Raw genomic sequence first — 26,946 nt, 5'->3', positions numbered from 1 at the left:
AGAGCCCAGAGGGCAGTGTCCAGCCTCAGAGAGTGTCCCCAGGCCCTGGGATTCTGCCTTAGGCTGAGAAGGGCCACAGCTGTACGGAGAGGGGCCTCCTGGGGGCCTCCCCGCTGCTGCTGCTGCTATTTCTTAGCAAATTTTCCCTTCTCTCATCCAGCTCATGTCAGCCCAACACAAACAGGCAGTCCTGGTGCACAAACAGCTTCTGGGAGCTGAAGCTGGGCTTCCTGATGGGCCAGGTGTCAAGGCCTGGCCCTGGGGTGGCACCCGGCTCTCTTGCTTCTCTCTCCCAACACTTGCCTTTTTGTTCCTGGTTTTCTGTCATCGTTGATGGCCCTACCTCCTCCCCAGGCCCCCACACTATCCTGGAGCCTGCCTGTCAGCGCCTCTGCCTCCAGTTCTCTCAAGCCCGGGGCCAGGCTCTCCCTGGCTTTGGGGTCTGAGTCTACCAGGCTGTGGCACCACTTGGATTCCTCCCCACTTCACCTCCTGGGCCCCTCCTACAGCACCATGGGGCCCCCGTGGACATGGCCCACCTTAAGCAGCGTCCCCTACCCTCACTTGCTCACTGAGAAACAGCACAGCCTGCGTGTTAAAGGGTGCCCAGTCCTACCACTTCCACTTCTGTCCCGGGAGACCCAGTGATGCGTGTTCACGTCTCAGTGTGGACATCTCTGGCGCTTCTGTCTGGGTGAGAATCACAGTTCACAAAGGGGAAAGGGGTTTCTTCATGAGTCCAGTTGAGGCCAGACCTGAGCTGGTTTAAGTGTAGTGTGTTGAAATAAATGCCATGCCTACAACTGGACTTTTAAAGTGTTGCCTAGGAGAGAGGACCATAGGGAACATATAATCAGAATTTTAGTTTGTACAAAATTACTCTTTTTGAAATGTTTGAGGGCCTTTGAAAATGGTTCTTTTTTGTGCATCAGACTGGTCTCATTGTAGCCTTATTTCTCAATAATTTGTTTTATAAACCTCAGTGCCCTTCCTCACGAGGGGTCCTCAGGTTTTATTGTGTATCAGAGTCACTGGGAAGGCTGGTTAAAACAGATCCAACCCCAGCCTCTCTGAGCTGGCCAGTGATGGGCCTGGGACTTTGTGTTTCTGACCCAGTCCCAGCTGTGGTGGTCCCAGGGCCACACCCGGAAAACCGCTGCTGTGTTTTACAGGAACGACCTTGTGTGGGTGAGAGGTCACTGCTGCCACTTTTCAGACCCATGGCCACCCAGTGAGAGTCTGTGGCCTCCTAGCCCACTGAGGCTGTGAGGCTGCGGTGGCTCCCAGGCTGCACACAGGTGGTGGCCCAGCCCCTCCCCCCAAACTGGGAGACCTTCGCCAGTGTTTGCAGCATCCGGTAGGATGTGAGCCATGTAAAGACTACTCAAGTGATGCTCTGACTATAGTAGAGGTTCCCACCAAGGAATTTCTTAAAAATTTCAGAAGACAAGAATTACATCTCTTGGAAACTGGGTGTCAGATGAAACAACCAGCCTGTTTTTTGGCAGATAACTCTACTGTAAGATTCATAATGCAGTGTGGTGTTCCCCCGGCATGTTCAACACCTGTTGTTTCCGTTTCCAGACAGTGGCCAGAACTGTAGTGCTGGCAGCAAAGGCGAGCGACTGAGTGCCCAGCTTCGAGCACTGCCTGGCACAGACGAGCCTTATGAGAGCAGCAGCAACAAGGAGCCAGGTGAGTGCCCCTGGCCCGTGGGTCTGCCGGGATGGCGGAGGGGCAGACACATCCTCCTGGGGGTCAGTAGGAATTTCTGCAACACAGACAAAGCTTCTCGTAACTTGGGAGGCATTCCTGCTCACTTTGGGTTGCTTACTGTTGACAGTGAGTCTAACCGGTTCTACATTTGCTGTTTTTCCTGTTCCTCTAATGTCACCATCTGCTCTGAAACCCAGACGCCTTCTATGTGGATCCGCTTGGCCCTCAAATAGAAAGACCCAAAACTGCAGCCAAAAAGAGAATGGAAGAGGATGATTTTGCTGATGAAGAGTTAGGAGATGATTTGCTTCCAGAATAGTATAATTTTAATGTGTTATTTATTAAAGGAAAGAAGTCACCTTACAAGATTATACTCATGTTGAACTTTGGATTAAATATCCAAACTTTAATTTTGCACACTGTCCAAACTTTTAATAAGTGTATTCTGTTCTATGAGTTATGGGTTTAGGTTTTGTTTTTAATGGAATAAAAACGTGAAAATAACACTTAGGCCAGCGACTGACTTACCCTTTTGAACACACTGATCCACAGTAGGAAGTAAATCTTCTTCCCTAGTGGTTCAGTGGTAGAGAATCTGCCTGCAAGGCAGGAGACTCAGGTCCAATCCCTGGATCAGGAAGATCCTCTGGAGATGGAACTAGCAACCCACTCCAGTATTCTTGCCTGGAGAATCCATGGACAGAGGAAGGGGTCACAAAGAGTCGGACACAACTGAGTGACTAAACAACAGTAACAATGAAATTTGGACAAGAAGTAAATCTTGCAGCACTACCTGGCACCCACACCCACGTAAGTATCCTAATTACTGAGGTATGTGCTGCTCTTTTCTGTAATTTCTTAGACAGTATTAGTGAAAGCACGGTATTGACTTAACGGTTTGTGGCTTGAAAAATACTGTGCTCAGATATACCCTTGATGAGTTGTTGTTCAAGCAAACTTGCTTGGTGTTTGGGGACTGAGTCTGGAAGTTTTGCCTGGTGGGGGCTCCAGCACTAGTGAAGCAGTTGTGTCTTGAAGGCAGGAAGGTGTAGTGACAGGAAATACCAGATCTTAAGCCTCTCAATCTTTTCTGTAATCGCCTCCTCCTGCAGCCTCATAGCACCAACCACCTGAGCAATGGCAGCCTCAAGGGGCCTTCCCCAGCAGGACTCTGGGTGCGGGGTCAAGGCCAGGACTGCCTGCGTCCTCCGCAGTGCACCTGACTGGTTGGCCGTGTCCTGTGGACTTGCACTGGTGGGCAGTCAGGAGAAGTGGCTTGTCTGTGACACCTCATGAGAGGAGGGCCCATCTGTCTCATTTTGTTTCTGCCGTGTGCACATTTCTGTTAGGTGCAGGAGAGAAACACCTAATTAGAGCACGTTCCCTGCTCCCTAAAAAGGTCGTGACCCAATGGGGCAGGTGTTCAGCAAATACATGAGATGTCTGGTGTGTGGGAGAATCTGAGGACACTGTCATGACCAAGACAACACCACCCAGTCCTCAAAGAGCTTAAATTCTGGCCGGGGAGACAGATAGTGAATGTAGTTTTAGTGGGCTCTAGGGCAGTTGCTCTTCAGTCACTCAGTCATGTCTGACTCTGTGACCCCATGGACTGCAGCATGCCAGGCTTCCCTGTCCATCACCAACTCCTGAAGCTTACTCAAACTCATGTCCATTGAGTCTGTGATGCCATCCAACCATCTTATCCTCTGCCACCCCCTGCCCTCAATCTTTGTCAGCATCAGGGTCTTTTCCAATAAGTCAGTTCTTCGCATCAGGTGGCCAAAATACTGGAGTTTCAGCTTCAGCATCAGTCCTTCCAATGACTATTTAGGACTGATCTCCTTCAGGATTGACTGGTTGGATCTCCTTGCAGTCCAAGGGACTCTCAAGAGTCTTCTCCAATACCACACTTCAAAAGCATCTGTTCTTCAGCACTCAGCCTTCTTTATGGTCCAGCTCTCATATCCACGCGTGACTACTGGGAACACCACAGCTCTGATGAGGGCAGTCAGAAGATGAAATGAAGGCGCATCAGGAGAGTGTTGATGGTGGAGGAGATGATCTGGGAACCCCTCTGGGAGAGGCGTTTGTATCAGTACCAGGTGATGATTCAAGGGCAGCAGTGCCCTGGGCAGGAGGAGCAGGTGCTAACCCACAAGCAGGAGGATCTGGGGGTGTTGGGGGCAGAGAGCTAGAGTGTCTGGGGCTAGATGTGGTGGGTGCAGTGTGCTCGGGAGCGGGCAAGGAGCCGCTGTCCACCAGGGAGGCAGGAGTAGGTCTTTTCTAGCAACAGCAGAGAGGAAGGTGAGTGATGTGACTTGATTTATCTTCTAGAAAGTGACCCCACTGGTGTCATGGGGATGGGGGAGGGGACCACTCGCAGAGGCCTGGGTGAGAGGTCACTGGGCTGGCCTTGTTCTGGGAGTGAGAGCTGTTGGGATTGGTCCAATTCAGCCCTTGTTTAGGAAGTGGAGCGTGCCCGTGCAGGAGACTTGGGTTCAATCCCTGGGTTAGAAGGATCCTCTGGAGAAGGAACTGGCAACCCACTCGTGTTCTTCCCTGGAGAATCCATGGACAGAGGAAGGGGTCGCAAAGAATTGGACACAACTGAGTGACTAAACACCACCACATACTTAATGAAATAAACATGTTGACAGTTCAGTGCAGCCCTGACAAGTGAGAGAAAGGCACACCCAAGTCCTGATGAGGGAAGCCCAGAAGGGAGGCTGATGGCCACTTGCTGCTGAGGAGCTGAGCGGCTGCTGGTGTTGCCTTTTATGGAGGTGGGCGTTCCAGGGGGAAGGCCGTTGGTCACCCCAGGCCAGGGCTGCTGCTCTAATTCCTGGGGGAGAACAGCAGAAATTTGTGGGTGTTAGGTCATGGGAGGGCTGGAAGCAGCACGAGTAAGAAGTGTGTAGAGCCCGGGGCATGGAGGTGAAGGGGAGCAAAGATCCGAGGCCAGACATGGAAGCAAGTTATCTTGGGAAAAGAGACCGTGAGTCGGGAAGTGTGATGCACAGGGGTGTGGGTGGAGGCCTCAGGTATGTGGCGTAAACAGCTGTGTGTGGTCAGCCAGCTGTGTGAACTGAACAGAGTAGCTAAAAAGGATCAAGGGACTGGGGTAACTGTTGAACGGTGCGGGGAGGACACCAGGACTTGTTGGGGTGGGAAGGAATGGTGAAGAGGCAAGGTCAGAGGTCAGAGAATTGCAGAAGATGAGGGAAGAAAGTGCTAGTGCCTGAGGTGAGTCACAGGCTGCACTGGGAACCGGTATCCACAATGATCATACCTGGAGGTGGGGGGTGGGGTGTGTGTGCAAGGGGCGAGGCGGGGGAGAGGGATGGGCCTCCACACGCTCCAGTACCTGAGACCTGATGGGGAACGGTGGGTGGAGCCGGGGTAGCTACTTGGAGGCCAGTTTTGAAAGACTCCTCAGGTGTCCAAGGTGGGGAGTGAAGAGCAGGGGTGGGACATCCAGGTGCTGACAGAGGACACGGCAGAGGAAGAGGCGCTGACCTTCACAGGAGGGAAGGAGTTCTGGTCTGCCCTGACCCAGAAGGTGAGTGGAAACAGCTGCCCCCACAGTGGCTCTGGGTGCCTAGATGGAGGGCTGGGCTTTTGAGAACTTCCTTCCCTTTTTCTCACTTGTCTTAAGGTGGGATTTGAACTGTTAACATGTTTATTTCATAAGTATGTTCACTTCATAAGTATGTTCTGATCTGAGGGTACTGACTACTGGATTTTGCATCTGTTAGAATTTCTCAACTTTGTTTAGTATCAAAAAGACTAATTGTATGTTCTATCAAGTGGGCGAGCATGTTCAGTGTTTATGACCTTTCACAAAATGAAAACTGTTGGAAAATAAATATTTTCGTTTCCAAGTAACAAGGGAGGAGAGAGAAGTTGCCGAGTTATCAGACAGTGGAAGGTATTTCGTTGAATAATGCAGAGGGAACAGTCTGGTCTGTACCGCCTTACCTTTCAAAGTATTCCCACACCTTTACCAAATTGGGGGGGGGGAAAACAACCCACAAACAATATGCTTGTGCATTGCTATGTTTATTCCCATTTTACCGTAAAGGAAACAACACAATTTATCTACTAGTCAAAAAAGTAACCTCAAAAGGAACGTTTACTCACCAAGCTGTTAATTGCTTAAATTGGCAATTTCTGTGGGCTTTTTAGCAGTAGATAGGGCGATTCCTCTTCAGTTATAGGGTATTCAAGGCATACAAAAGTGTTGTTTTTCTACACAGCATAACTGAAATGTGTTTTCACCAATGATTTACAAGGCAAATACCAAAGCTAGAAACCGTTCAAGGAACCATAAATCGTGTATTTTCTGTACCTTCGGAAACCTTTCAGCTCTTATCATTCTTTTGTTTTTATTGGCGAAGTATAACTGCTGTGAAATGACCGTATTCACCAGGCCGCCACCTAAAAGCATTAAGGTAGATTTATATAACGAGCGAGCGCGTTTGGTTGTTCTTGAAGTAGAATCCCTCCAGGTAAGTATATTGTCTTTATTTACAAAGAATCGGTCTTATTTCACACCACTGCTCGTGCGTAGAGTCCCGGCTTCAGGAGCAGGCGTCCAGACACCCAAAGGTGCCGGTTTCCAGCCACAAAAGGGCAGTCTGGGTCGGGTGTTTGGTGCTCGGTTTTCTGAGCTGCTGGGGGGCGGGGGTGGGTGCAGAGAAGGGCCGTTTCCTGGGCGTTTGGGGGAAGGACAAACGGCCGCTTCCCCACCCGGTTCGGAACACTAAGTCTCCAGTCCCTCAGGAAGGCGTGGTGAGACAGGCTGCCTCCAGGCCCGCGCGCTCCTCTCCAGGTGCCCGTCGTCCCGGGGCTCTTCCCGCGCGGCCGGACCCTCTGACTTCCCTTCCAGCCGAGGCGCCTCCTTCCGCTCGCGCCGCGCCGCGCGGCTCCGCTCGGACGTGTCCGCGCCTCCGCGACCACCGGAGCCACTTCGCGGCAATGCTGGGGCCGCCGGTGAGTGCGCGGCGCGAGCGTTCGACTCAGTCCCGGGCCCGGGCGGCTCGTGGGGTCCGCGCGCCTCGGACACGCGGGGGCCGCCGAGGGGCCCGGGCGCCGTCACAGGCACTCGCAGCCCGCGGCGCAGCAGCCCGGCCGGCACACGCACACGCGCACCGCACACCCGCGCTCCGCGCGGACCCCGGCTCGGGGCGGCGGCGGCGAGGGGCGCGTGGGCCGGCGCGGGGCAGGGCCGCGGGGTCCCCGAGGACGGCGCACGGGCGGGGAGGGCGCGCGGGGCCCGGCGTGGTCCGCACCCATCCTCCGGGCGGGGGCGCGGGGCCCAGGGGTGGGGCGCGGGACGGGGCCCCAGAGGCGGAGGGCGCGGGGCGGGGACCCGGGATGGGGGGCGCGGGAGACCGGGGGTGCGGGCCCCTCCTGCGCGCGGCGCTGAGCGCGGCCTGTCCCGCAGGTCTGGGCGTTGGTGGCCGGTGTCCTGCTGGCGCTGTCGCCGGGCCGGGCGGGGGGCGCCCCGAAGGCGGGCCGGCGGCCAGCACGGGCGCGGGGCTGCGCGGACCGGCCCGAGGAGCTCCTGGAGCAGCTGTACGGGCGACTGGCGGCCGGCGTGCTCGGCGCCTTCCACCACACGCTGCAGCTGGGCCCGCGCGAGCAGGCGCGCAACGCCAGCTGCCCGGCCGGGGGCAGGCCCGCCGACCGCCGCTTCCGGCCGCCCACCAACCTGCGCAGCGTGTCGCCCTGGGCCTACAGGTGAGAGGGGCGCCGGGAGGGCGGGGGGTGCCAGGGGCCCGGACTCGGAGCAGGCCTTCCCGCAGAGGCCCTGCACCTTCCTCTGAGGGGACCGCGTCCTCCGGGGAATTCGTAGTTCTGCCAGACGCCCCAGGGTTTCTTGAGCACCTGCTCTTTGCCAGGTACGTGGTTAAGTGGAATCCACGGGGGACCGAGCCGGGTGGGCTTTTGTTACAGGGCTTTGTACCGTCGGCCCGTGCGGGTCTTGCAGATGTTTTCCGGGTGCCTGTGCCCGTCCAGGGACAGCTGGACATTGGATCTCAGTAACGCATCTTCCGAGTCTTCTAGCCGTGGCCGACGGTAGGGGCGGTGGGGGTCACCAGAGAGTAACTGAGGTGGGAGGAAAGGAGCTGAGCATGCCGTGGTTGGCGGGGTGAGGATGCGCGCGGCGCCGGGCACTTTGGAGGTTGGAAATCTTTCCATAGTTTCTCAAGAGGTCGGTCATCTCGGAGGAAAGGAGCAGCGTGCATACAGGGCCATTGTGGCTGCAGTGTCAGCACACGTGTGACTGTCCCCTTCTTTCCCCGCAATCCCCGTGCCAAGGCCCTCATAGACTGCACAAGGCGGGGGAGCCTTCACTCCGAAGCCTCGAGAAAGGGAAGGGGTGACCCGGAGGAAAGGAGGAGAGTGAGGGACCCAGGCCTGTATATATATGTGCTTGTGCGGGTGTGCATGTGTGTGGTGGGAGCACAGGCCTAGGTTTGACTTTAGCAGGGTTGCAAAGTTGATATTTATCCTTGAGGGTGTTTTTCATTCAAGGAAGCTGTCCTTGAGCAGGGTAAACTGGAAGAGAACACGGATACTCGAACTGGGGCGTAGAGGAGGTGAGGGCAGGACCAGTTGGAACAGCCTTGCTTCAGGAAGTGAAACTGACCAGGCTGAGTGGAGGATGGCTATTGCCGGAGGTAGGGGCTCAGGACAGACATCCACGCTGGGGTTTGTGTGCAGGGAACCGGTAAAGAACCCCAGGCTGCTTCCCTGGTCTCAGCCCCACCTTCCCGCCTCCCCTTGCTCCCTGCTTCTGCTCGTTCTGATACTCTTAGGACTCATCCTGGCGTTGGTCTCTGCCTTCCCTCCTCCTCCCACCACGCCCAGGGCCCGAGGGTGGGTTCTTGTCCGGCCCCCCTTCATGTAGCCTCCTGTACACCCTTTGTGTGCCAAGTGTCATCGTGGACAACACACTCCTCTCTGCAGGCGGGTAGCTGCTTCTCAGGCCAGGTGAGGCCCGGTGACCATGGGACCATGAGGGGCGTGTTTGCCACGCATCTGTCTTGCAGTGTCTTCTAGCAGCAGCACGAGGAACAGCTTGTTAGCGAAGACATGAGTTTTCAGAGCTGGGCCTGCTGGTTCTCATCCCTGAGACTGGGAGTTGGGGGCATGAGGGTGTGTGTGTGGAGACCTAGCCCCTGTCTCCCCAGGGGAATCCCCGGCCAGAGAGGGAGGCCTCGGAGGAGAGAGATGATTGTTGAGAACAGCAGCCAGTGTCCTGGGTGCTGCCAAGGAGCAGGAGTTACACCTGTGTGGTTTTCACGGGTCTCGAGGCCGGTGAGAGTGCATCTTATGAGGAAGTGGCAGCCGGCCCTACCTTCTGCAGGGGGTTGGCTTCTGGGCGGGGCCTGGGCTGCCGGTGGCTGGCTGCTGGGGGACCCCTCTCCGCCCCAACCTCGGATTGCCTCCCGACCTCCTGAGTTTCTGTGAAGATTAGAAAAAGTCGTGCACGTGGCAGCCAAGAACCTATTCTAAGCTGTGGATGGCGGGGTGGCTTCTTAGGTGTTCTTGCCTGGCAGGTCTTGAGCAGAATAGTGGCCTTACCTGTGTGGAGTCAGCTCAGACTCAGAGTGGTGTTTAAGGCTAGAACAAAGGGAACTGGATGAAGCCACTACTCGCCAGACCAGAAAGGCACAGAAAAGACCACTTTATGGGAATAAGGTAGGCTTTGAAATAGAAACTTGGACTATAAGGTAGCTTTCAGTGTCTTTAAGGGAGAGACAGGTTATTTGATAAATGGTGTTGGGACTGTGTAACCAGCTTGTAAAAGATGCAATTAGATCTCACCCCTGTATGAAAATGAGTTCCAGATGACTCAAAGACTTAAGTGGGAAGAATAAACCACAAAAACACATAAAGAGCGGTCAATTATATTCATACTCTTCAGTGGAGAAGGCCTGTTTAGTAGTTTCCAGTCCTCTAATGGGCTTCCCTGGTTGCTAGGTGATGGTGAATCTGCCAGCCAGTACCGGAGACCTGGCTTCCATCCTTGGGTCGGCAAGATCCCCTGAAGGAGGGAATGGCAACCCTGTCCAGATTCTTGGCTGGAGAATCCCATGAACAGAGGAGCTTGTTGGGCTGCATGGAGTGGCAAAGAGTTGGACACGACTGAGCAACAAAGGACATTATACAAGAGACCCCCAAAGTCACAAAAGAGGAGATCGATACATTTAATTGCATAATTATCTGCCATTTCTTCTTGGCAAAATTGAAAAAAAAATACAGCGGCAAACTGGAAGAAAATATGGTACAAAATCCATGTGACAAAGAGCTTGTTTTATAAAGAGTGCTTACAAACCAAGAAAAAGATGTGATGAAAGGATGACAGAGGCCGTGGACTGTCCTGGACAGACCTTGCCTTCAGGTGTAGTGTTGTGCCGAGAGACCGTTCCTCGTGGGGCATTCATCAGGCGGGGCTGCAGGTGTGTGAGGGGAAAGGGTCTCCCAACCCAGTGTCGGTGTGACTGGTCCAGCTTCCATGGAAGAGAGTTGGAGAGTAACTATGACAGTTTCAAATCCCTACCTTGTCCTTCGGTGATTTCCTCTCCCCATTGGCAACCAGCCACTAGTTTGCTCTTTGTATCTGTTTTGTTTTATTGCTTCTTTTCTGTTTTTTAAGATGTCACATACAAAAGGGTAACAGTGTTTGTCTTTTTCTGAATATTACCCTCCAGATCTGTCCACAGTTCTGCAAGTGGCAAAATTTCATTCTTTTTCTGTGGCTAATATTCCCTTATATATATTTACCATGTCTTTATCCATTTGCTTGTTGATGGACACCTGGGTTGCTTCCATGTCTTGGCTATTGTAAACAATGTTTTATGAATTTTTGGGTACATGTATCGTTTTTCATTTTTTCTAGATTTATATCCAGGAGTGGAATTGCTGGATCATATGGTATAACAGTTCTAGTTTTTAAAAAATTATTTATTTACTTTTGGTTGTGCTGGGCCTCCGTTGCTGTGCAGGCTTTTTTCTGTAGTTGTAGCGAACAGGGGCTACTCTCCAGTTTCAGTTTGCACTGAAACACAGGTTTCTCATTGTGGTGACTTCTCTTGTTGCAGAGTACAGGCTCCAGGGCACGTCGGCTTCAGTGATTGCGGCCCCCCAGGCTCTAGAACATAGGCTCAGTTGCTGTGGTGCATGAGCTTAGTGGTTGCGAGGCATGTGGGACCTTCCTGGACCAGGGATCAAACTGGTGTCTCTTGTTGGACACCAGTTTACCACCATTGTTTACCACTGAGCTAACAGTGAAGCCCTATTGTTGGTTTTTTGAGGAATGTGCACAATTTTCCATAGAGGATGCACCAATTACACTCCCACCCACAGTGCACAAGGGTTCCTTTTTCTCCACATCCTCACCACCATTTGATTTTTGTGATCTTTTTGATGATAGCCATTCTGACAGGTATGAGGTGATAGCTCTTTGTGGTTTTGATTTGCATTTCCCTGATTAGAAGTGTTGAGCATCTTTTCATGTGCTTGTTGGTCATCTATATATCTTCTTTGGAAAAATGGGTATTTGAGTCTTCTGCCCTTTTTTAATTTCTTTTTTTATATTGAGTTGTATGAGTTGTTTGTATGTTTTTGATAGTAATTCTTTATTGGTTTTAACAGTTGCAGGTATCTTCTCCCATTCAGTAGATTGACTTTTCACTTTGTTATTAGTTTTCTTTGCTGTGCAAAAGCTTGTAAATTTATTTATTTTTGCTTTCATTTCCTTTGTCTTAAGAAAAGAATTGAAAAAATATCACTATGATTTATGTCAGTGTTCTGCCTGACCTTTTGTTGTGAATGTATAGAAATGCAACAGATTTCTCTATATTAATTTTGTTGTCTACAAATTTACTGAATTCATTTATGAGCTGTAGCAGTTTTCTGGTGGCATCTTTAGGATTTTCTATGTGTAGTATCATGTCATCTGCAAACAGTGACAGTTTTACTTCCTTTCCAATTTGGATCCCTTTTATTTTTTTTTCTTCTGATTGCTGTGGCTAGGACTTCCAATAGTATGTTGAATAAAAGTAGTGAGAGTGGGCATTCTTGTTTTCTTTCTTTCTGTCTTGAATTTTACTTTTCCACATTTTTTAGAAAATCAACTCTCTGTTTTAGAGGTGAGAGTTCTATTTTTTTTTATTTTTTAATTGAAGTATAGTTAATTTACAATGTAGTGCTCCAGGTGTACCATAAAATGATTCACTTATATGTGTGTGTGTGTGTACACACACATACCCACTTTCCCCTGGTAACCATAAGGTTGTTTTCTACATCTGTGACTTTGTTTCTGTTTTGTAAATAAGATCATTTTACATTTTTATAGATTTCCACATATACGGGGTGTCATATATTTGTCTCTCTCTGTCTTCACTATGATAATCTCTAGGTTCATCCATGTTGCTGCAAATAGCTTTATTTCATTCTCTTTTATGGTTGAGTAATATTCCATTGTATATATGTACCACATCTTTACCCGTTCATCTGTTGATGGACATTTAGGTTTCTTTCATGTTTTAGCTATTGTAAATAGTGCTGCATTGAACATTGGGGTGCGTGTATTATTTCAAATTATGTTTTTTGACAGGATATATGCCCAGGAGTGAGATTGCAGGATCAGACGTTAGCTCTGTTTCCTGCATACTGTTTTCCATAATGGCTGCACCAACTTGCATTCCCTCCAACATCTTCTCTAGCATTTATTGTTGGTTGACTTTTTTATTGATGGCTGTTCTTAGGAGGTGTTACCTCATTGTAGTTTTGATTTGCATTTCTCTAAAAAGTAGTGATGTTGAGAGCATTTTTTAATGTGCTTTTTGCCCATCTGCGTGTCTTCTTTGGAGAAATGTCCATTTAGTTCTTCTGCTCATTTTTTGATTGGGTTGTGGGTTTTTTTTTTTTTTTTTTCTTTTTTGATATTGAGCTGCCTGAACTGTTTGTGTATTTTAAAGGTAGAATCCCTGGTTGGTCGCCTCATTTGCAAATATTTTCTCCCATTCAATGGGTTGTCTTTTCATTTTGTTTATGGTTTCCTTTGTTGTGCAAAAACTTTTTAAGTTTAATTTGGTCCCATTTGTTTGTTTTTGTTTTAATGTCCACTACTCTAGGAGGTGGATTCAAAAAGATCTTGCTGCAGTTTATGTCAAAGAGTGTTCTGCCTATGTTTTTCTCTTAAGAATTTTATAGTATCCAGCCTTACATTTAGGTCTTTAATCCATTTTGAGCTTATTTTTGTGTATGAGGTTAGAGAATGTTCTGATTTCATTCTTTTATATGCAGCTGTCCAGTTTTCCCAGCACTTACTGAAGAGACTATCATTTTATCATTGTTTATTCTTGCTTCCTTGTTGTAGATTAATTGATCATAAGTATGTGGGTTTATTTCTGGGCTTTCTATCCTGTCTGAGCTAATATGTCTTTTTTTTTTTTTGCCAGCACCATACTGTTTTGACTACTGTAGCTTTGTAGTATAGTCTGAAGTCAGGGGGTATGATTCTTCCAGCTCCATTTTTCTCAGTATATGTGGAGGTATGTTCCCTCTATACCCAGGACTGGAGAGTTTCGGTTTTTTTTTTTAAACCATAAATGGATTTTGAATTTTATCCAGAGCTTTTTCCTGCATCTATTGAAATGATCATATGATTTTTATTCTTCAGTTGGTCAGTGTGGTGTATCACACTGATTGATTTATTGATACTGAAAAAATCCTTGCATCCCTGGGATAATCCTACTTGATCATGGTGTGTGGTCCTTTTAGTGTATTATTGGAATCAGTGTGGTAATATTTTGTTGAGGATTTTTGCATGTGTTCATCAAGTGATGTTGACCTGTAATTTTCTTTTTTGTATGATATCCTTGTCTAGTTTTGGTATCAAGGTGATTCTGGCCTTGTAGAATGAATTCAGATACATTCTTCCCTCAGTTTTTTTTTTTTTAAATAGTCTTCAGAATGATCAACTGTTCTCTAAATGTTGCTGGAATTCACCCATGAAGCCATGTGGTTCTGCACTTTTGTTTGTTGGGTGTTTTTTAAAGTTATTGATTCAATTTGATTACTGGTCTGTTCATATTTTCTGTTTCTTCCTTGTTAAGTCTTGGGAGATTGTACATTTCTGGGAATTTGTCCTTTTCTTCTAGTTTTGCTATTTTATTGATATAGAGTTGTTTGTAATAGTCTTTTATGATCCTTTGTATTTCTGTGGTATCAACTGTAACTTTTCCTTTTTCATTTTTGGTTTTAACCAAAATTTCTTTTGATGACTCTGGATAAAGACTTATCAACTTTATCTTTTCAAAGAGCCAACTCTTAATTTTATTGATCTTTTTATTTTCCTATTTTTTTTTTTTGTCTCAGTGTCATTTATTTCTGCTCTGATTTTATCTTTCCTTCTACTAACTTTGGGTTTTGTTCTTACTTTTTCTAGTTCATTTAGGTGCAAGGTTAGGTTGTTTGAGATTTTTCTTGTTTCTTGAGTGTGTGTCACTATAAACTTACCTCCTAGAACTATTTATTTTTTTTAATTTTTAAAAAATACTTATTGAAATAGTCTTCATACTTTTTGTTCAAATGCCCTTAGGTATGTTTTTAAGTTAATATTTATGTATTTATTTTTGGCTGTGCTGGCTTTTTGTTGCTACCTGAGGGCTTTCTCCAGCTGCCAGCTCCAGCAAGCGGGGGCTGCTCTCTGGTTGTGGTGTGAGGGCTTCTCATTGCAGTGGCTTTTCTTGTTGTGGATCGTAGGCACGTGGGCTTCAAGAGTTGCAGCTCTTGGGCTCCAGAGCCTGGGCTCATTAATTGTGGCACACGAGCTCCCCAAGGCATGTGGGATCTTCTTGGACCAGGAATTGAACCAGTGTGCCTTGCATTGCAAGGCAGATTCTTCACCAGTTGGACTACCAGGGAAGCTCCTTTTTTTCGTTTTTAATTGAAGTGTAGTTTTTATTACATTTTGATTACATTTGATTACATTACACACAATACAATGTTGTATTGGCTTCTGGTGTATAGTAAAGTGATTCAGATATACATGTATATACGCATGTGTGTGTGTGTATATATATGTTTCATATTCTCTTCATTATGTTTTATTATTGATATTGAATATAGTTCCTGTGCTATGGTGTAGGGCCGTGTTTTTTACGCATTGTATATACTGTAGTGTGTATACTAATGCCAAACTCCTAACCTATCCTCCCCCCTTCTCTTTTGGTAACCGCAGGTTTATTTTCTGTGTCTGGGAGTCTGTTTCTGTTCTGTAAATAAATTCATTTGTGTGACATTTTGGATTCCACATTTTAGTGGTATCATATGGTATTTGTTTTTCTGTCTGACTTGACTTAGTATGATTGCCTCTTGGTCCATTTATGTTGCTGCAAACGACATTATTTCACTGTTTTTCGTGGCTGAGTAGTATTCCATTGTATATATGTATCACATCTTCTTTATCCTTCCTCTCTTGATGGTCGTTTATGTTGCTTCCACGTCCTGGCTCTTGTAAATAGTGCTGCAGTGAACACTGGGGTGCACGTGTCTTTTAGAATTGGAGTTTTTGTCTTTTCCAGATATATGCCCAGGAGTGGGCTTGCTGGGTCATATGATAGCTCTATTTTCAGTGTTCTAAGGAGCCTCCATACTGTTCCCCACAGTGCTGCACCAGTTTACATTCCCACCAACAGCGTAGGAGGGTTCCATCTTTTCTGCATCCTCTCCAGAATTTGTTATTCATATGCTTTTTAATGATGTCCCTTCTCACTGCTCTGAGTGGATTTGATTTCATTTCTCTAGTAATCAGCAGTGTTGAGCACCTCTTATGTACCTTTCGGCCATCTGTATAGCATTTTTGGGAAAATGCCTTTTTAAGGTGTTCTGCCCACTTTTTTAATTTGGTATTTTGGTTTTCTGTTATTGAGTTGTATGAGCTGTTTGTGTGTTTTGGAAATTAAACTCTTATTGGTTGCATTATTTGCAAATATTTTCTCCCAGTCCTTTTGTAGGTAGTCTTTTCATTTAAAAGCTTTTTAAAATGAAAAAGGATTTTAAAAGTAAAGCCTTGTAAGTTTGATTAGGTCCCATTTATTTATTTTTGCTTTTATTTCTGTTGCCTTGGCAGACCAACCTAAGAACACATTGGCAAGATTTATGTCAGATAATGTTTTGCCTGTGTTCTCTTCTTAGAGTTTTATGGTGTCCTGTCTCATTGTTTTAGAACTGTTTTTGCTGCATCCCATCAATTTTGAATCATTGGCCCTTTGTTTTCATTTGTATCTGGGTATTTTAAAATTTCTTCTTTGTTGTTTTTTGGTCGCACTGCGTGGCATGTGGGATCTTGGTTCCCTGACCAGGGATTGAATTCATGTCCTCTGCTTTGGTAGGTGGATTCTTAACCACTGGACCACCGGGGAAGTCCCACCTTGAAATCTTTATTAAGTAGACTGCCTGCCTCCATTTCACCTAGTGCTTCTGGGTTCTTATCTTGTTCCTTGCTTTGGAATGTGTTCCTCTGTTGCCTCATTTTGCCTAGTTAGCTGTTTTTATTTCCATGTATCTGGTAGGTTGGTGTGTGTCCTGTCCTTGGAGAAGTGGCCTCTTGTAGCACACAGGTCCCCTCTGGTCACCAGAGCCGTATGTTGGAGTGAACCCTCTGTGAGCTGCCTGTGTCTTTCTGTTGTGGTGGGCTGACCGCTGTGGGCAGCCTGGGAGGCGTTTTGGGGCCCTGGTACGGTTGGCTCTGGTACTAGGCCTTGTCTTGTGTGGAGGCTGCTGGCCACTGTGGGCTGGTCATAAGGAGTATGGCTACAGGGCCTGGGGGTCCCAGGGACAGTGCTGGCCCATGGTGGGGTTGGCAGGGAGCAATCCCAGGGTGGGGTGCTCTGGGGCCAGTGTTTCTGGATCTTGTGTCAGCTGCTGGGGGACAGGGCTGGGTTCTTGACACAGCTGCTACAGGTTGCAGGGTGTCCCAGGGCCAGTGCTGGCCTGCTGATGAGTGATGCTGGATCCTGGGGGACTTGCTGAGGGGTCCAAGATGTGTAGAGCTCATGGTAGCCTGGGGGTGAGGGGGGGACTGGAGCCTGGGGTGGGGCCTGGGGCAAGTGCTGGCTTAGTGATGGGTGGAGCCAGGTCCCAGATCAATGGTGCCAGGCCTTAGGGACCTGGGCTGATGCCAGCCTGCTGGTGGGAGGGTGGGGCAGTTGGCCGAGGGGCCCAGGCATCTCAGGGCTGGCGTTGGCTGGGCTGTGTCCTGCCATGGCAGACCTCGGTGCTTCCGTGGTCCTGGGGCTGGTGGGGACCCAGGGTTCGGGGGGCTGGGTCCTGGGCTCGCTGGTTGCCAGGCCCTAGGACCCTAGAGCTGGTGTCAGCCCACCAGTTACTGGCACTGGTCCTGAGGGCATGGCCAGGTCCAGGGGTTCTGGGCTTGGTTGCCGGCTCACTGGTGAGTCTAGGGGGGCTGAGGACCCAGGGGTCTTAGGGCAGCCTGTCTGCTGGCAGGTGGGGCTGCGTTTCTGCTCAGTTAGCCGTTTAGTTGAGGAGTCCCAGTACTGGGGCCTCAGGCGGTGGCCAGGGCAGGGCCGGTGACACACTGGAGCAGACCCACGGTGGCATGTGTAGCACCATCATCCATGTGGTGGGAGGAGCTCCAAGGAATGGCCATGCCCGTGACTGTGGCCCCCAGGAGCTCAGTCTCCAGCATCCTGGTAGACAGGGGAGCTGACCTGGGCTTCTCTCAGATTACTGCTCCTGCCCCGGGCCCTCAGGGATGCCCTGATGTAAGCCCTACTGGCCTTTTAAGCCAAACATTCCAGGGGCGCGTCTTCCTGGCACAGGATCCCCAGGCTGGGGAGCCCGGAATGGGCTCAGACCTCTTGTTCCTTGAGTGGGGGAATTTCTGCAATGTAGTTGTCCCCCCGTTTATGGGCTGCTCACCCCCTGCCCCCAGGGGTGCGGGGCTCAGCTGTGCTGTGACTCAGCCCTTCGGCTTGTGTCACCGTTGTTCCTTCTTTACATCTTTAGTTGTAGAAGGTCTTCCCTGGTAGGTTCTGGTCTGTGTTATCAGTAGTTGCTCTGTAAGTATTTGTCATTTTGGTGTGCCTGTGAGAGGACGTGAGATTGGGGTCTTCCTGCTCCACCATCATGGCCGAGCTCCTGGAAAAAGCTGGAGGGGGACAGTGGTGGGCAAAGCATCTGAGTCTTTTTCATTTTAGCATGTGGTTGGTTTACAGTGTTGTGTTAGTCTGTGTACAGCAGTGATTCACTTATATGTGTATATACATTTATCGATTCTTTCTCAGATTCTTTTCCTATTTAGGCTATTACAGAATACTGAGTAGGGTTCCCTGTATCATACAGTAGATCCCAGGTCCTTGTTACCTATTTTATATGTAGTAGCATGTACATGTCAACCTCAGTTTCCCAATTTGTCCCCGTACCCTTTCCCTCTGGTAACCATAAGTTTGTTTTCTACATCCATGACTCTACTTTTGTTTTGTAAATAAGTTCATTTCTACCCTTGTTTTGTTTAAGATTCACATATAAGTGATATTATATTTGTCTTTCTCTGACTGACTTCACTCAATATGACAATCTCTAGATCCATCCATGTTGCTGTAAATGGCATTATTTATTCTTTCTTTATGACTGAGCAATATTCCATTGTATATATGTGCCACATCGCCTTTATCCATTCATCTGTTGATGGACATCTAGGTTGCTCCCATGTCCTGGCTGTTGTATATAGTGCCACTATGAACATTGGGCTGCGTGTATCTTTTTGAATTATGCTTTTCTCCAGATATGTGCCCAGGAGTGGGATTGCTGAGTCATATGGTATGTCTGTTTTTAGTTTTTTAAGGAATCTCCATACTGTTCACCACAGTGGCTGCACTGTTTACATTCCCACAAACAGTGTAGGAGGGTTCCCTCCTCTTCACACCCTCTCCAGCATTTATTATTTGTAGGTTTTTTTGATGATGGCCATTCTGACCCGTTTGAGATCTCATTGAAGTTTTAACTTGCATTTTGTTAATAATTAGTTATTACTAGACAATAATTCCTGATTCTCCTAATGCTGGGAAAGACTGAAGGCAGGAGGAGAAGGGGATGACAGAGGATGAGATGGTTGGATAGTGTCACCAACTCGATGGACATGAGTTTGAGCAAGCTCCAGGAGTTGGTGATGGACAGGGAAGCCTGGCGTGCTGCAGTCCATGGGGTCACAAAGAGTTTGACATGACTGAGTGACTGAACTGAATTGAATAATTACTGATGTCGAGCATCTTTTAATGTGCTTTTTAAGCTGTCTGTATGGTTTCTTTGGAGAAATGTCTGTGTAGATCTGCTTATTTTTTCATTGGATTGTTCGGTTTTTTGATATTGAGCTATCTATTGTTCAGTCACCAAGTTACGTGTCCGACTCTTTGCAACCCCATAAACTACAGCACGCCAGGCTTCCCTGTGCCTCACCATCTTCCGGAGTTTGCTGAAGTTCATGTCCATTGAATCAGTGATGCCATCCAACCATCTCATCCTCTATCGCCCTCCTCCTCCTGCCCTCAATCTTTTCCCAGCATCAGGGTCTTTTCCAATGAGTCAACTTTTTGCATCAGGTGGCCAAAATATTGGAGCTTCAGCTTCAGCATCAGCCCTTGCAAAGAGTATTCAGGGTTGATTTCCTTTAAGATTGACTTGTTTGATCTCATTGATTCCAAGGAATGCTCAAGAATCTTTTCCAGCACCACAGTTGGAAATAATCATTTCTTCGGTGCTTTGCTGTCTTTATTGTCTAGCTGTCACATCCATACATGACCACTGGAACAACCACAGCTTTGACTATATGGACCTTTGTTGGCAAAGTGGTGTTCTTGCTTTTTAACACAGTGTCCGTGTTTCTCGTAGCTTTCCTGACAAGAAGCGATCGTCTTCTAACTTCAGGGCTGCTGTCTGAAGTGATCTTAGATCTGCAGTGATTTCAGAGCCCAAGCAGAGGAAATCTGTCACTGCTTCCACCTTTTCCCCTTCTGTTTGCCATGAAGTGATGGGACTGGATGCCATGATCTTAGTTTTTTTTAATACTGAGTTTTAAGCCAGCTTTTTCACTCTTCTCTTTCACCTGCATCAAGAGGCTCTTTATAGTTCCTCATCGCTTTCTGCAATTAGAGTGGTATCATCCATATATCTGAAGTTGTTGATATTTCTCCTAGCAGTCTTGATTCTAGCTTGTAACTCATCCAGCCCAGCATTTCACATGATGTGCTCTGTGTATAAGTTAAATAAACAGGGTGACAATAAACAGCCTTGTACTCCTTTCTCAATCCTGAACCAGTCAGTTGTTCCATACAGGGTTCTGTTACTTGTCGACCCGCATACAGGTTTCTCAGGACACAGGTAAGATGGTCTGGTATTCCCATCTCTTTAAGAGTTTTCCAGTTTGTTTTGATCCACACAGTCAAAGGCTTTAGCATAGTCAATGAAACAGAGGTAGATGTTTTTCTGGAATTCCCTTGCTTTCTCCATGATCCAGCGAATGTTGGCAATTTGATCTCTGGTTCCTCTGCCTTTTCTAAATGCAGCTTGAACATCTGGAAGTTCTCAGTTCATTAATGCTGAGGCCCAGCTTGGAGGATTTTGAGCATTACCTTACTAGCATGGTAGATGAGTGCAGTTGTCCAGTGGTTTGAACATTAGTACTGCCCTTCTTGGGAATTGGGATGAGGATTGACCTTTTGCAGTCCTGTGGCCACTTCTGGGTTTTCCAAATTTGCTGGCATATTGAGTGCAGCACTTTAACGGCATCATCTTTTAGGATTTTAAATACCTCTTCTGGAATGCCGTCACCTCCACTAGCTTTATTGGCAGCAGTGCTTCCTAAGGCCCACTTGACTTCACACTGCAGAATGTCTGGTTCCGAGTGAGAGGCTATACCATGGTGGTTATTCGGGTCATTACGATCTTTTTTTTGTACGGTTCTTCTGTGTATTCTTTCCATCTCTTGATCACTTCTGCTTCTGTTAGATCTTTACCATTTCAGTCCCTTACTGTGCCTATCTTTGGATGTAATGTTCCTTTGATATTTCCGGCTTTCTTGACGAGATCTCTAGTCTTCCCCTTTCTGTTGTTTTCTTCTATTTCTTTGCGTTGAAGAAGGCCTTCTTGTCTCTCCTTGCTGTTCTCGGGAACTCTGCATTTGGTTGGGTATACCTTTCCCTTTCTCCCTTGCTTTTCGCTTCTCTTCTTTCCTCTATTTGTAAGGCCTCCTCAAAGAACCACTTTGCCTTCTTGCATTTCTTTTTCTTTGCGATGGTTTCGTTCGCTGCCTCCTGTACAGTATCATGGACCTATGCCCATAGTCTTCAGGCATTCTGTTTACTAAATCTAATCCCGTGAATCTATTCCCTATCTCCACTGCATATTCATAGGGGATTTGATTTAAGTTGTACTTGACTGGCCTAGTGGGTTTCCCTAGTGGTTTTGCTATGAGAAGCTTATGATAAGAGTCATAGTCAACTCCAGGTCTTGTTTTTGCTGACTGTAATCAGTCTGATTTTGGTATTGACCATCTGGTGATGTTCATGTGTAGGGTCATCTTTTGTGTTGTTGAAAAAGTGTGTTTGCTATGATCAGTGCGTTCTCTTGGCGGAATCCTGTTAGCCTTTGCCCTGCTTCATTTTGTACTCCCAAGGCCAAACTTGCCTGTTACTCCAGGTGTTTTTTGACTCTCTACTTTTGCATTCCATTCTCTTTTTTTGGTGTTAGTTCTAGAAGGTCTTGTAGATCTTCATAGAAGTGTTCAACTTCAGCTGCTTCACCATTAGTGATTGGGGCATAGACTTGGATTACTGTGATGTTGAATGGTTTACCTTGGATACGAACTGAGATCATTCTGTCATTTTCAAGGTTGAACCCAAGTACTGAATTTCGGACTCTTGTGTTGATTATGAGGGCTACTCCATTTCTTCTAAGAGATTCTTGCCCATAGTAGTAGATATAACGGTCATCTGTATTAAATTCACCCATTCTCATCCATGTTAGTTTGCTGATTCCTAAGATCTCAGTGTTTACTCTTGCCATCTCCTGCTTGACCACGTCCAGTTTACCTTGATTCATAGACCTAACATTCCAGGTTCCTATGCAATACTGTTCTTTACAGTATCGAATTTTACTTTCACCACCAGACACATCCAGAACTGAGCGTCACTTCTGCTTTGGCCCAGCTGCTTCATTCTTTCTGAAGTTATTAGTGGTTGTCCTCCCCTCTTCCCCAGTAGTACATTGGACACCTTCTGACCATCTTTTGGTGTCATACCTTTTTGCCTTTTTACACAGTTCATGGTGTTCTCATGGCTAGTATACTGGAGTGGTTTGCCATTCCCTTCTCCAGTGAACCATGTTTTGTCAGAACTCTCCACCATGACCCATCCATCTTGGGTGGCCCTGCATGGCGTGGCTCAAAGCTTCATTTAGTTACGCAAGCCCCTTCATCACGGCAAGGCTGTGATCCATGAAGGGGAGCTACCTGAGCTGTTTGTATATTTTGGAGATTAATCCCTTGTTTGTTGCATTGTTTGGAAATATCTTCCCCCATTCTGTGGGTTGTTTATTGCTTCCTTTGCTGTGCATAAGCTTTTAAATTTAACTAGGTCCCTTTTGTTTATTTTTGTTATTATTTTCATTACTCTAGAAGGTGGATTCAAAAAGATACTACAAAAACAAAACAAAAACAAAAAGATACCGCTATGATTTATGTCAAAGAGTGTTTTTCCTGTGTTTTCCTCTACAAGTTTTGTAGTATCTGGCCTTACATTTAGGTGTTTAATAATCCATATCTTTGTGTATGGAATTAGAGAATGTTCTAATTTAATTCTTTTACATGCTTTCCCAGCAGTGCTTATTGAACAGACTGTCGTTTCACCATTGTGTATTCTTGCCTCCTTTGTTGTAGATGAGTTGATCATAGGTGTGTGGGTCTATTTCTGGGTTCTCTGCCCTGTTCCATTGAGCTATATGTCTGTTTTTGTGCCAATACCATTCTGTTTTGATTACAGTAGCTTTGTAGTATAGTCTGAAGTCAGGGAGTGTGATTATTACAGCTTTGTTTTTCTTTCTCAAGAGTAAGATCTTTTGTATTTCCATGTGAATTTTAAAAATTTCTTGTTCCAGTTCTATGAAAAATGCCATTGGGTAATTTGATAGGGATTGTATTGAATCTCTATATTGCCTTGGGTAGGTAGTACAGTTATCTAAAAAATACTCTTCCAATCCAAGAACATGTTCTGTCTTTCCATCTGTTTGTATCATCTTTTATTTCCTTCATCAGCATCTTATAGTTTTCAGAGTACAGGTTTTTTGCCTCCTTAGGTAGATTTACTCCTAGGTATTTTATTCTTTTTTGATGAGATGGTAAATGGGATTGTTTCTTGAATTTCTCTTTCTAATATTTTGTTTAGTTAGAATATCAGTCAGTTCAGTTGCTCAGTCATGTCTGACTCTTAGCGACCCCCTGGACTGCAGCTTGCCAGGCTTCCCTGTCCATCACCAACTCCTGGAGCTTGCTCAAACTCATGTACATTGAGTTGGTGATGCCATCCAACCATCTCCTTCTCTGTTGTCCCCTTCTCCTGCCTTCAATCTTTCCCAGCATCAGGGTCTTTTCTAATGAGTCAGTTCTTTGCATCATATGACCATAGTATTGGAGCTTTAGCATCAGTCCTTCCAATGAATATTCAGGACTGATTTCCTTTAGGATTGACTGGTTTGATCTCCTTGCAGTCCAAGGGACTCTCAAGAGTCTTCTCCAACACCACAGTTCAAAAGCATCAATTCTTTGGCACTCAGCTTTCTTTATAGTCCAACTATTTCACATCCATACATGACTATTGGAAAAACCATAGCTCTGACTAGATGGAGCTTTGTTGGCAAAGCATGTCTGTTTGTTAATATGCTGTCTAGATTTGTCATAGCTTTTCTTCCAAGGAGCAAGTGTCTTAATTTCATGGCTGCAGTCACCATCTGCAGTGATTTTGGAGCCCCCCAAAATAGTCTGTCACTGTTTCCATTGTTTCCCCATCTAGAGTATAGGAATGTATATTTTGTATCCTGAAAGTCTAAAAATTTTTTGTTTAGTTATTATTTTGTAAAATATTGGTTGTGCTGGGTCTTCATTGCTGCCCAGGCTTTTTCTCTAGTTGTGACGATGGGGCTACTCTGCAGTTGTGGTGTGTGGGCTTCTCATTGCGGTGGCTTCTCTTGTTGCGGAGTGAAGGCTCTGGGGTGCATGGGCTCAGTAGTTGTGGTTCCCGGGCTCTAGAGCACAGACTCAGGAGTTGTGGCCCTGAGGCATGTGGGATATTCCCAACCCAGGGAGTGAACCTGCATCTCTTCCATTGGCAGGCCAATTTATTACCATTGAATCACCTGGGAAGCCCTGTATCCTGACACTTGACCAAATTCACGGAGTCTAGTAGTTTTCTGGTAGTGTCTTTAGGATTTTCTATGTATAGTATCTTGCTTCTGTGTATAGCCTGAGTGTCATTACCTTCAGTCATAGAGCATCTTTCCTGGTAGGTTCTGGTCTGTGTTATCAGTAGCTGCTCTGTAAATGTTTGTCATTTTGGTGTAAATGTTTGTCATTTTGGTGTGCCTGTGAGAGGACATGAGTTCGTGGTCTTCCTGCTCCACCATCATGGCCAAGCTCCAAAAAAAGGGGTTGGGCAAAGCATCTGAATTTTACAGTGGAAAGCAGAAAGGGAAATTTACCAGTCATGAGGAAAGAGCAGACACTGGAGAAACGGAGCTTCAGTGGGTCATGACAGCCGCCCATTTCCCAAGAGCCTTGGCTTGGCGGGAACCGTGCGCTCTCACAGGCTGCACGGAGGTCAGAGCCCTGGGACCCAGAGCCTGGGTGTACGGGGCGGGGGCCCAGCCAGGATGCAGGTGCAGAGGCCACTGTTCCCCTGCTGTGCTCCCACCCATGGGCTCTTAGAAAAGCAACATTCAGCCTCCAGAATAGAAAAATATTTTCTCATTTACTTTGTGGCATCCTGTTTATTTCTCTTAAGCTTAGAAACAAATATGACAAAAATAAAATCAGTGTGGTTGCTCAATAGATATTTTTAAGCTACACTGACATATTAAGGAACCTATTATAAGAACACAGGTTTATTAGGGTTTAAAGATACACACTGCTGTATTGACTCCCCAAAGATAAATACCCTCCAACACGCTGTGTAATTTTTACTTGTTTATATTCCTCAATTTTGGGTATAGTCTAAAGATAACTTTCCTTTGGGGTTTATATTTTTAGGCTTTGCTACTTTTCTTTGTTGATTCCTCCTGGATCTTTAAGTCACCACACCTACATTTATTCTGTAGTAGACAAGCGCATGGATCAAGCAGCAGCTCGGGAATAAACGGAGGGAGAAAGCAGCAGAACAGGGAGGGGGGCGGACCAGCAGGGGAGGCCGAGGACCTGACAGGCGGGGTGGGGGCCGCCATCTGTGGGGCCGGGGGGATGAGCCTGCCTGGGGGACCTGCACGGGCGTCCCGGGGTTAGGGGGCGGTGGCAAAGTGGAATTTTCCCACGAGAACTCAGTTGGCTCTGCTCTCTGCACCCCAAACTCTGTGCAGGTAACTGGGGAGCAGGGGTGGAACACCAAAAGCTTTTGGAGGGGGTCACCCCTGTCCCAGCCAGGCCAGCAGGGTGCCCACAGGGGTCATCCTCATTCCCACGAGCCCCTCAGTGGGTGTTTGTTGATGTTGGTTTCAGGAGGTTGAAACAGGTGCTCTCTCCCCCAACCCCCACCCCCGACCCCACGTCAGCCGCCCTCCTCGCAGTGCCCCCTCGTGGAATCCACTGCCCAGGGCTATGCCCTGGACATCATTTTTTCTTCACTGTAAAAGAACTGTAAAATTGTAAATAATATTTTTTTTTTCGTATTTATTTGGCTGTGCGGGGTCTTAGTAGTGGCGTGTGGAGTCTAGTTCGACCAGGAATTGAACCCAGGTCCCCTGCACTGGGAGCATGGAGTCTTAGCCACTGGATCACCAGGGAAGTCCCGGTAAAAGAATATTAAGTGGAGTAGAGAGGTAGAGAGCCTGACGCTGGGGACAGCCCTCCCCTTTCTTAGTCTCCCTGCTTAGCTTTGTCTCTAAGACCTCCCTCCCCTAGTGCAGGGTCAGACCCGTGTTCAGGCACCTAGGGCACGGTGCCCATGGGCAGGAGTGGGGCTCCCAGGGGTGGCCGCTAGGGGGCAGCACCGGCCCACCCGCCCTCAGCCCTTGCGTCTTTGAACCTGGGGAGCCATGTCTCTGTCTCCTTTGCAAGTTCACTGCCGCCTGGGGCTGTTTCACTGTCCTAATGACTTAGAAAGGAAGCTTTCAGCCCTCACCGGGGTCTGTGTCTTGTCTACACATCGTCCCGGGCGCTGAGTCCTTTCTGTTACGAAGGGCAGGGAGGGAGGGAGAAGAGGGCCAGGCGGGTGGCCTCCAGCCACAGCATGTGACACATAGGGGTGGGGGCGGGCATCCTCAGACTCCGAGGTAGAGAAAGGACAAGCTCATTGTTGAAACCTGCTTGTTAAATGTTGGCGTGACTCCCTGGCATATTTTTACGGATAAATGACTTTAATAAGTCAAGATCCTGTATCGTTTTTCTTTTTCTCCAAGCTTCTCAGAGCACAGCAGGCTTGGCTCCAGCCACCACTGTTTGAGAGTAAAAATACAAGTGCCATTGGGAGCCTTGTCACAGGGTGAGAGTGTTGTGCCTTAAAGGTTGTCTTCTCCGACTGCTGGGTTTTGCTCTACGTGGTTTCCTTGGGTGCATGACTGTTCCATGACGTAGTCACTTCTCAGATCCTGATGTCCGGATACAGTGTCTGTGCTCTTCAGGCCAACATGGGGCCGTGCAGGCAGAGGGTGGACAAACTCTTGGCATCCATCTTCCAGAGCCGCCTGGTGAGGCTTGGAGGAGGGCGGTGCGTGCGCTGCCCCCAGCTGACGAGGTCAGGGAGACGGTAACCTTCCAGAAGCTCCTCACGAGGGGGTGTCCTGCCCGCTCACCCCAGGGACAGCGCGAGAACATGGCTCCGACCCCAGATTCTGCTGCTTCCCTGGAGCCTCTGTGGCAAGAGTTCTGTTTTCCTTTGAAGAGACCTGCTGGCTGCCCAGAATGCGTGGCATCTGCCCCGAGGGAGGAGA

The 26,946-nt window shown here is 47.6% G+C and overlaps 2 protein-coding genes and 1 long non-coding RNA gene across 8 annotated transcripts in view; all 3 read left to right on the top strand.

The window, feature by feature from the left end:
* Positions 1-2,222, top strand: part of IFT88 (intraflagellar transport 88) — a 61,282-nt gene extending 59,060 nt beyond the window's left edge. For all 6 annotated transcript variants that reach the window (XM_005213777.5, XM_005213776.5, XM_005213778.5 and 3 more), the window contains 2 exons: positions 1,585-1,695; positions 1,914-2,222. In XM_005213777.5, the coding sequence (XP_005213834.1) occupies positions 1,585-1,695; positions 1,914-2,035 (233 nt within the window). In that variant the 3' untranslated portion in view covers positions 2,036-2,222. The remainder of the gene's footprint in view (positions 1-1,584; positions 1,696-1,913) is intronic.
* A 4,379-nt stretch (positions 2,223-6,601) lies between these two features.
* Positions 6,602-26,946, top strand: part of IL17D (interleukin 17D) — a 30,554-nt gene continuing 10,209 nt past the window's right edge. Inside the window, exons 1-2 of the mRNA XM_015473838.3 lie at positions 6,602-6,711; positions 7,166-7,461. Of these exons, the coding sequence (XP_015329324.3) occupies positions 6,697-6,711; positions 7,166-7,461 (311 nt within the window). The 5' untranslated portion in view covers positions 6,602-6,696. The remainder of the gene's footprint in view (positions 6,712-7,165; positions 7,462-26,946) is intronic.
* LOC132346770 (uncharacterized) lies at positions 8,631-25,670 on the top strand. Its single transcript, XR_009496720.1, has 3 exons — positions 8,631-9,045; positions 9,288-9,429; positions 9,712-25,670. It is a non-coding gene; the product is annotated as an uncharacterized lncRNA (long non-coding RNA).

The sequence above is a fragment of the Bos taurus genome, chromosome 12 (genome assembly GCF_002263795.3).
Source record: "Bos taurus isolate L1 Dominette 01449 registration number 42190680 breed Hereford chromosome 12, ARS-UCD2.0, whole genome shotgun sequence".
NCBI classification, from domain to species: Eukaryota; Metazoa; Chordata; class Mammalia; order Artiodactyla; family Bovidae; genus Bos; species Bos taurus.
Note: the sequence above shows the minus strand (reverse complement) of the source record. Positions and strands in the feature narration are given on the sequence as shown.